The sequence below is a fragment of the Mustela putorius genome, unplaced genomic scaffold (assembly GCF_011764305.1).
Source record: "Mustela putorius furo isolate JIRA1106 unplaced genomic scaffold, ASM1176430v1.1 tig00000407_pilon_pilon_pilon, whole genome shotgun sequence".
In the NCBI taxonomy this organism is placed as follows: Eukaryota; Metazoa; Chordata; class Mammalia; order Carnivora; family Mustelidae; genus Mustela; species Mustela putorius.
Window position 1 is genome coordinate 11,893,545 of NW_025421373.1, and position 10,397 is coordinate 11,903,941.

General features: G+C 43.9%; 1 protein-coding gene across 4 annotated transcripts in view; it reads left to right on the forward strand.

Annotated features, from left to right (window-relative positions):
• The window catches only part of OSMR (oncostatin M receptor), a 52,151-nt gene extending 44,265 nt beyond the window's left edge, over positions 1 to 7,886 (forward strand). For all 4 annotated transcript variants that reach the window (XM_045079497.1, XM_045079496.1, XM_013051720.2 and 1 more), the window contains 5 exons: positions 955 to 1,128; positions 1,883 to 2,050; positions 4,671 to 4,752; positions 5,238 to 5,310; positions 5,668 to 7,886. In XM_045079497.1, coding sequence (XP_044935432.1) covers positions 955 to 1,128; positions 1,883 to 2,050; positions 4,671 to 4,752; positions 5,238 to 5,310; positions 5,668 to 6,222 — 1,052 coding nt within the window. In that variant the 3' untranslated portion in view covers positions 6,223 to 7,886. The remainder of the gene's footprint in view (positions 1 to 954; positions 1,129 to 1,882; positions 2,051 to 4,670; positions 4,753 to 5,237; positions 5,311 to 5,667) is intronic.
• The last annotated feature ends 2,511 nt before the right edge of the window (positions 7,887 to 10,397 follow it).

The window sequence follows — 10,397 nt, forward strand, 5'->3', positions numbered from 1 at the left end:
GCATTTGTCAAACCACCCGTTGGTAGACATGTAGGATGGTTACAGTGTTTTTCAACAAGAAACTGTAAAATTCATCTGCAGGTGTCTTTCCGTGTGCAATGCTCAGTCCCTTTTCTCCCTAGCCCAGTCTCTTATGACCTCTGAGTCCCCATGATTTTAGCAGTATCTTTTCATTCATATCTACAATAATGGTTTTTAAATGAAGTCTTAGAATACTTGAGTCAAAGGCTTAACTTTAGTTTCTTTTCTTTTATAATTTTCAAGAATTTTGACACATATTGCAAAATCACCCCCTAGAAATTTCACTGTGATTCCACCAGCAATGGAAAGCAATTTGATGCCGCTGAAATCTGGGCACCCAGGACCTCCCCTGCCTTGCACTCATCGGCTCACGTCTCCCACAGCTCCGTTTGTGGGAGCCGTCTGGGGCGTGCCGCGCAGGTGTGTTGCTGGTGCATGTGTCTCTGTGCACCGATGTGTGTGGGAAACAGGCCCAGGAGGCTTTCAGAATGAGCCCTCGCTCGGAGTATTTCAGTGACACTTGGATGGCGTGGCATTGTCACCTGGGGACTAGAGCTCCTCAGATGCCCCCATCAGCCCGTTCTCTGGCAGGGTCTTCTGTCAAACGTTATTTAGAATTCAAGAGCACCGTGAAGTCTAAGACACCCTTTATTCTCTTTCCTACTGTGTGACCTCGTGCAAGCTGGTGAGTGTCTCCGGCTGTCCCTTTCTTCACCCATGAAAGGCCAGGCTTGGATAGGAAGATGGCTCAACTCCTCCCAGCCCTCACAAACCGTGTCAAGGCATGAATCCCCTAGAGAAAGAGAGAAAACCCCTGAACTTGGCAGAAGGGCCCTCAGCCTCCAGACTTGGCTGCGGCTCGACTTTTAGTTTATGTGTGTGCTCGCAGAATATTTCCAGTGATGACTTTCTTACCCCAACTTCCTTTTCTAGCTCCTTCAGACAACCCTCAAGTGGTTATGACTAACCTGACCTCCCACTCCTTCACTCTGAGTTGGAAGAATTACTCCACTGAATCCCAAACCAGTTTTATACAAGGGTACCACGTCTACCTGAAATCCAAGGCGGGGCGGTGCCACTCAGGATCTGAGAAGGCGGTTCTTTCAGGTGACATTTTTGGTTTGTTTACTCTTTCAAGACCTCACTCTGCAAGGCCATTTGAAAGGTGGCCAGGGGCGTCTGGGTGGCTCAGTCGGTCAAGTGTCTGCCTTCAGCTCAGGTCATGATCCCAGGGTCCTGGGATGGAGCCCTGCGTCGGGCTCCCTGCTCAGCGTGGAACCTGCTTCTCCCTCTCCCTTGCTTATACTTTGTCAAATGAGTAAAATCTTTAATAATTTAAAAAAAAAAAAAAAAGGAAGGTGGCCATGTGTGACCGTGGCCAGGCTGAACCCTCTTCTTGCATGCTTCTTGCATGGTCCAAGGTGCTCTTAACAGATTAGTGGGCAAGAGGGCAGGGGTCAGTATTGTAACTGACTCAAAACAAAGTGCCTGGTATTTTTGACTCATTTGAGTACCATCAGCTCCTTAACCTGCCAATGATGAAACTTTCTTGCTAACTCCCTTTTCTTTTTTTTTCCTTTAACCTTGTTAAGGTTATTACAATGTATTTTTAAGTCTCAAGCTCTTACTGTGTCTGGAAGATTCGTGTGCTCTTTCTGGATCGCCAGCACCCCTTGTCTCCTTTGCTTTGCTTGCCAGCTCCTAAATATTTTACCAGCGACCCAGAGTGATGGACTCAGGCTTCAGTTCTTGATTGGCGTAGGATGCTGACGGTGTCGAGTCAACAAGAGTATTGGTGCCCAGCCCTGTCACAGGATCTCTAATAATTATTTTTCCTGATTTTTTTTTTTTTTAATTACAGATGATGTAGTGTGTTGCAAATACAAAATTGACAACCCAGAACAAAAGACATTTGTCGTGGAAAACCTACAGCCGGAATCCTTCTATGAGTTTTTGGTCACCCCGTACACCAGTGTTGGCGAGGGCCCCCATGATGCTTTCGCAAAGGTCACAACTCCTGATGAATACTGTGAGTTTTCCCGAATCAACTCTTCCCTTCGGTGTTGCTGGGAAGCTAACAGATAACACGCACACGGACATTGGCTTTGTTGAGATTAGGAGTTTTTAAATTTTCTGTCTCTCGCTCTCTAGATGAGATTCTCTTTCAGAAAACAATGTACATAACCCTACTATATTAACCAGAAAACCGTGGGGCCAGTCTGACTGTCACGACCTGGAACCTTCCTCTGGCCTGTCTCGGTGGCCCTGAGGCAGTCCCTGGAACTCAGTCCCAACATGGTTTGAAAATCCCACAAGGCATGGTTTCGTGTCCAGTTCGGAAGAGCCCCAGACCTTCTGTCTGGAGGAGGGTGGGTGTTTTCTGCAGCCGGCCTTCTGGCTGGTTTCCCTCAATGGTGAGCCAGCTGCTTCCTGACTTGGCCTTTTTGGGGGCAGTTGAGAGAGGTAGGGTGGGTTGTTGGCTGCAGATCGGGCAGAGGCAAGAAGTGTTCCTTCAGGAGCCTGGTGTTTGCTGATGGGGGTGGGTGGTGGTGTGAGATAAAGAGATCCGTTTTTCAAAATGCATGTGTTTTGGAAGGAGAAACAAGAGGGAGGGGAGAACAGCAGGACCCCGTTGCCAGGAAAGGCAGACCTCGGGCCACCAGGAAGGTGGTGTGGGAAGAAGGGGAGAAGCGCGTATCCCATAGTGGATGGTGGAAGACGCTCCTCCCCGAGGAACAGACCGACTGAGAGTCTGCCTGCAGGGACCCGCGGTCCTTGGGCCTCGTGCAGGGTCCCTTTGCCGGCAGCGGAGCTGTAGGGACAGGATGGCCGCGGCAGGGAGAGCTGCTGTCCGGGCGCTGTCCAGGGCTGAAGACACCTGCGACTCTGCCGGCCCGCGGGGACCCTCCATGCTGCTCAGGCCTCAGGTTTCCAAGGCCAAGGTCAGAACTCTCAGAGTCAGATTAAGATTCCAATCAACGATTTCCATTATTTGAGCATTCTTGCTGTTTGAGGGTAATTTTAAAATTTTAAATTTATTTCTAGGCTATTTTTATTCCAGCTTTGGTATTCCTTTTAGGTGGTAGGTGTGTGTGTGTGTGCGCGTGAGAGAGAGAGAGAGAGAGAGAGAGAAACAACACAAATAATTATCTTTCCCTCAAGTATGTTTTCTAGCTTTCATTTATCTCCCTCACTCATGCTAAACCTCCCTTAGCCTTCGCTGCGACTCTCTATTGATGATATCGGTTATTACTAAAGAAGCAGCAATTATGCAGCAACGACAGCGACACTCCGCAGTCACACTAAGAATGGGGGCGAATCTCACAAATGCCACGCCACGTGATGCGACGGAAGCCAGACCCGACCCCTGCTGCAGGGTGTCCTGACACAAAGAGGCAAACGCCGTTTGTGTTCTTAGCGGACAAGACAGAGGTTACCTTGGGAGGGGACCCTGGTTGGATGCGGACCCCAGGCCGGCTCTCCGGGGAGCCGAGCATGGTCTTTCTCTTGACCGGGATGCTGGTCCCATGACTATTTTCAGATTGTGAGATTCCTCGAGCTTACTTCGTGAGCACTTTTCTGAATGCAAGGATTCCATTTCAATAGCAGTTTAGCAAAAACGGCCCGAAACTTGGAAGCTATCATGGTTAGGCCCCCAGGCTTGTTCTCAAAAAAGTTTTAAGTCCATAACTTAGCTACATCTTAAAACCAATTATAATTGTCAAAAGTATGGATCTGAGAGCAAACTCCTCTCTAGTGGGGCCATGAGGAGGGTTTCCTTCCCCTCCCCGCTGCCGTAACCGAGAGCCAGGTGCTAGCGGCTTGCTTTGCGTCCTGTTCCCTTCAGACAGGAGCTGTGCTTGCCTCCAGACCCCCATGCTGCCCCATCGCACTGGGTCGGGCATCTCCCCAGGCCTGCCCTCCCTGACAGAATGCCGGCATTATCCACCCCATCCCCATCCCCAAATCAAACCCCTGTGCAGGGGCACTTAAAGCAGGTACTAGGATTACAACTACTACCAGCCCATTGGCCAAACACAGTCATTCTGCTGAGCCCCCAGTGAGGGGCAGAGAAGTACACTCCGCCCACCAGGAAGCTTTGGCAAAGGCAGGGAGTATAATTCTAATAGGAGGAAGGAGTGAAGAATTAGAAGTAGTGATCCAATTTGTCAGAAGAGAAAACGAGGGGTACCCGGGTAGCTCAGTCCATTAAGCATCTGCTTTTGGCTCAGGTCATGATCCCAGGGTCCTGGGTTCCAGGCCCACATCAGGCTCCTGGCTCAGCAGGAAGCCTGCTTCTCCCTCTCCCTCTTCCTCTCCCCCGCCCCCACTCATGCTCTTACTCTTTCTCTCTCCCTGAGACCCTCCTTCCTGCTTGTGCTCTTGGTTGTGCTCTCTCAAATGAATAAACTTAAAAATCTGGAAAAAAATAAAAGAGGGAACGAATCCAAGTCACAAGGTGCTGACAGCAGATGTTCCCTGTGTTGGTTGGTTGATAGAACCCCCACCCCAACAGCCAGAAATCAGACTGAATCTAGCATGAATAGATTTTTGAAGAATAACTGAAATTATTTCAATTTTAACTTACTTTTGTTCCTTTGAGGAGGGAAAAGTACTTGTTAAAAACACCATTTTGTTTTCTTCTCCAGCCCCTACACTGATACGTATCCTACTCCCTACGGTTTTCTGCATTTTGCTCATCATGATCACGTGCTACTTGAAAAGTCAGTGGTAAGTGTGTGGGGGAAGAACTTATCCAAGAAGTCAGAGAAAAAAAAAATCTAGAAACCTAGAAAGGAGTTTCAGAAGCTTGAAATCATATTAAGTAATGAGAGGTGCTGAAAAAGCAAAGGACAGAGACTTAGATGAAAATATGAAAATTTTAAAACACTTTTGCTTTCCAGTTCGATACGTAAGGAAGATGATAGCCATCTGAAAAGACTGCAGAGCCTGTTCAATAACATAGCTAAAACTGGTACTGCACACCTACTTGGCAATATTCTAAGTGCTTTACACACAGCTCATTCAGTCCTCACACCACCACTGTGAGCAGGAGAATTACCTCCATTGAATCAATGAGTAGATGTGAGCATAGCCTGCCCAAGGTCACATAGTTAAATGACAGAGCCAGGTTTGGAACCCAGGACTCTGGCTCCAGAGTTCTCTTAACCAGTCACTAACTGTAAAATTTAGTCCAATTTTTCACTGTTTTCTAGGATGAAGGAGAAGTGTTATCCCGACATTCCAGATCCTTACAAGAGCAGTGTTCTGTCATTAATAAAATCCAAGGTAAATGGTGGGAAATTATATGTGTGCCATATATCTATTAAAGACCAATTTAGGGTTGGGACTGTAGTCATACTTTTCTAGACCTCCTCAGGAAGATATAACAAAGCAACAGCCACCTTGGCTCCCGTAGCCATGAAGTGGGTGAATGGAACTTTGAGATTTCTTCCATTGGGAAAATCCTTTGGTTTGCAACACCACCTCCAGTTAACCTGTGGCTAGGATGAAACACACACACACAGAACTGAAGATCTGAGTGCATTTCACATACTTTATATACTCAGACACACACACACACACACACACACACACACACACACACACACAATTTCATACTCGCATGTTTTTTGTTTGTTCCAGGAGAATCCTCACCTAACAATAATGAATATCAAGGACTGTGTTCCTGACTCTATTGAAGTTCTAAACAAGCAGGAAGGCACTAGGAAGTCACTCACGGAAACTGAGTCTACCAAGCCCACCTACCTTTACCTCCTTCCAACAGAGAAGAGATACTCCAGCCCTGGACCCTGCATCTGTTTTGAGAACTTTACCTATAATCAGGCAGCTTCTGACTCTGCTTCTTGTGGCCATGTCCCAGTACCCCCTAAAGCCCCACCAAGTCAGCTGGGACTGTTGACATCACCTGAAAATTTACTAAAGGCACTAGAAAAAAACTACATGAACTCCCTGGGAGAAATTCCAGCTGGAGAAACTAGTCTAAATTATGTGTCCCAATTGGCTTCACCCATGTCTGGAGACATGTCCAATCTCCCCACAAATCCACCAGAGCCAGCACTCTGTTCAGAATATAAAATGCAGATGGCCATACCCTTGGGTCTTGCCTCTCCTCCCTCGAGTGGGAGTAGCAGCCTCTCTTCCATTACCCTTTTAGATGAAGGTGAACACTACCACTGATCAGTATACCCATTTCATGCCTTTATGCTATAGACGCAAAAAAGGAGCATCGCCAGCACCATTCCATCACCCGATGCCTCGGCACCTATTTCCAGTGAGCAGTCACAGTTGGCACAGGAGACCACTATAGTCTGGCTTGGTTTCAAAGGTCAGAAACTATGGAACTTAACATCTCTCCTTGGAGCAGGCTTGCCGTAGAAATGGTGGGATCATGGGAATAGGCTTATCTTGCTGCTGTGTGTTTCAGGCTCACCTTTGGAAGAGCAGACCTGGCACTTGGCACGGGGATAGACCCTGCCCACTCAGTATTGGACAGGGTGGCTATGGTTGCGGAAGTTCAGTTTTTAGAAAGGAAATATTTCCATTAAGTTTTATCCCATGTCCAGTATCTTAAGGGTAAAGAAACTAGATTTAAGGTTTTCGCGAAGGCCACAGAAGATTCGTTACTAGACCATAAAATGCCCAGATTAATTTATTCTGGGTGTGTTTACTAAGAGAGTCACAGATGTTTGAGAATAAAACAGATTTGACACTTGCCTTTGAGAACAATTTGTAGTTCATTGATGGCAGTAAAATGAACTCTTCTGGGCCCATAGACCTTATCTGAAAGGTAAGAAATGTGAATATAAACTAAGATCCCCACAACTGCCTTCCCATTTAGCTTACTACAGTTAAAGAATGGGATTGGCAAGGAACTTAGTGTCGAGACAACAGCACTCCTACTTGGTAGACATCAGTCTTTGGCCATAATTTTTGACAACTACCTCAGAAATGAAAAAAGAAAATGTTATTATTAATTCCATTCACATTTTATGGTTACTTTTTTTTTTTTTTTTTTTTTAAAGAACTACTATATATAAGGACCTGTTTTCATTTAGTACCCTTTGGTCCTTGCAATTGTCTGGGTCAGGAAAACACCCTGTCTCATTTATATTCCTATTATGCTAACAGTGAATAAACAGAAATGTCATTTTTGGGCATGGTTTCGACAGAATTGTGAAAAGCTATATAGAGTGGGAAGTTCTGTATTCACTCAGCAGCAGCTTTGTCTCCTTGAATCAATATATACAAACGCACCAGATGCTGAACAGGTGTTCGGTATGTGCCCATTCCTTTCTCTTCCTTCTACCCATCAATGCTTCCTGTTTATTGATCACATTTCTAAGCAAGCATGATCAGGAGTTCCTTGTTTGCTGTGGTGGAAATGACACCATCTAGACCTCTGGCACCAAATGCCCTGCAGTGTGTCATCAACACAACACAACCAAAAGTGAGAGCAAAAGATCCCCATCTGCAAGGGAGGTGACTGCCAACTGGCCCAAATATACCAGCACAAACCAGGGCTTCTGTTCAGGCTTTTCAACTTTTTTCTTTTGTAGAGCTAAACCTTTTGTTGGAAAAGTTGGTTATGTACTACTAACACAGTACAAACGACTATCTCCATTAGTCTGATAGTTTCGAGATGACTTTGGGGGCCAGTATTGTCATCATTTAGCCTCTTTATTTCTTTCTCATGGTTAACAATTACAAAAGAAATGTCAATGGCAGTGAAGACTGATTTGTAAATAGTATCATTCATAAAGATTTTCTTTTAAAAATAACCCATGAAAGCTTGAAGTCATTTTTGTCACAAAAAGTCTTAATTAAAATAGTTCCCCACTGCATTTTGTATTTTCTCTACCTCAACGAAATAAGAATCTAACAGTAAATGTAGTTAATAAATCACCTTGTGAGCTTACTAAGAATGTACATTTCTGGGTACCACTCCACACCTCCTCATCAGAATCTCTATGGTATGAGGCATGAAGTCTATATATTTCATCAGCTTCCTCCCAGGCATTTGGGGACACACTCAACTTTGAGACGCACTGTCCTAAGTCAAATCATAACTTTCTGAAATAAAAGCAACACACCAACAGGAAATGCTGGGCTGTGTAACTTTATGCTTACAGTATTACCGTGACTACACTTCTGGCTATACACATCCCTCTCCCATGCCCATCACATCAAATACATTCATATTTAAAACCTTCATGTCAATACTATGTGCCTTAAAGCATTGCTTTAAGAAGTGTTCTTCAGAAACTCTGAAATTTGTATTCATGTCAGTAAAATCAGGATTAAAAAATACTCCTGGAAAATTTGAAATGACACAAAAGTATAGTTTAATAAACCCTTATATATATCATCAGCTCCAACAGCTACTAACCCATGGCTGTTTTAGCCCATCCAGATCCTTTTTCATGAAACTCTCCCTCCTGACAGTATTTGGAAGCAAATCATACAATTTCACCTGCAAATATTTGTGTTTCTCTAAGCTCTATTTTTCCTAATATAACCATAATATACCTTAAAAAATTTTTTTACCTAGGGTCACCTAAGTGTCCAACCCTTGATTTTAGGTCAGGTCTCAATCTCAGCGTCATGAGTTTAAGCCCCACCTTGGGCTCCACGCTGGGCATGAAGCCTACTTAAAAACAAACAAACAAAACAAAGTACCTAAAGCCAAATTAGTAATAGCTCTTTAAAAATATCAAGGTATTTTGATGGTGTGCAGGACTGGCATTAATGACCTATAAATATCACATCAACCCGGAGAGTGGTCCTCAGCTGCGTGGGTACCGTGATCACTCAGAGCAGGGACTTAGCCACACGGCAGAACCACGCACTTGCCAAAGGAGCTTGCTTGCATTCTAGCATCTACCTGACTCAATGTTGATTCTAGCAAAACGGATTCTCCACTAGAATGTGTATTTATTGGGAAAATCAAGTTGAATTTGACAACTAGTATTTCTTCTAAGAGCTCTGTCAAAAGAAAACTGGCTTTCATATCAAAGAATCTACAAAACATATTTAACATTTCCCATTAAGTAGAACTTTAGAAACCCCTGAAGAGACACAACAGGAGAAAAACCCTTCTGAATTAGTAGTTAAAAGATTTACAACACAGTAACTAAATATATTCAATTTAAAGTACCAAGGAAATGCAGTTGACTTTATCCTCTAGGATAAGCATTAAAGAGACCAAAGTTTTAGTGTATTTTGCTTTTTTTGAAATCAACACAAAAGTACTTGTTATGATCTCAATGACGGTCCCCCTCAATGTATGATGAAATCCTAGCCCCCCAAAATGACGGGTATTAGGAGATGGGGCCTTTGGAAGGTAATTAGGTCACAGGGCTGGAGGGAGCCCTCATGTACTTGGGATTAATGCTCTTGGGATACCCTGCAAGGCTCCTATTCCTTCTGTCATGTAGGGACACAACAAGCACTCTGGAAGAGGTCCCTCAATCAACTGTGCTAGCCCTCTGGCCTCAGACTTCCAGCCTCCAGAATGGCAGAAACAGATTTCTGTTGTTTGTAAACTACCCAGGCTGTGGTGGTGTTATAGCAGCCTGAATGGACTAAGACGATACTTTATTTTTGAGAACTTTTATGTACCAGAGAATCGGGTTTTTTCAAATGAAACAAACTTTCTGAAGTTTAGGTCCACATTTTCCAAAGATCAGCTGTCTAATGATTATTAAGTCTGCTTTTAGTTTATTTTGGGGCCAACTCTGTTTTTGTTGACCAACAAACATACACAGAAGGTGATGGGAAAATGATATACAGAAATGTGCCTAAAGACCAATCTATCCAAACAAATCTATTTCTGAAAGTGAGATATATATTTTACCACATTTAGACAACTGTAAACTAGCTTTGACCTGGCTTTGACACTGAATTTTATTTTCCAGCCTTGGTAATTTCCCTCGTGGTATTCTCTTTTGCCACTAGGTGGCTGTACTGATAGCCCATCTGATCAAGACAGTTTCTGCCTGAGAAATCAAGTACCTTCCACAGAAACGTCACCATCATACTCATCGTCTTTATTGTATATTATTTCCTCAAAAAATTCAGAACTATTCTGGCTAAAGATAGATCCATTTTTTCAAACACTCCATAATGATTTCAAGTTAAAAATAAAACCTGTAAAGTTATTTGTTTGATTAGATTATGAAGAATGTTTAAGTGTAGATCTCTCAAAACATCTGGATGAGCCACTAATGTATTACTGAACTAGACTCTTATCTTTGGTACCTAAAAATCATTTTTACTGGGAGTCACATGTGTCAGCCTCTATGGTACATAATTAAATCAACAGCGATTGTTTAAAACTTCAAACAGAACACAAG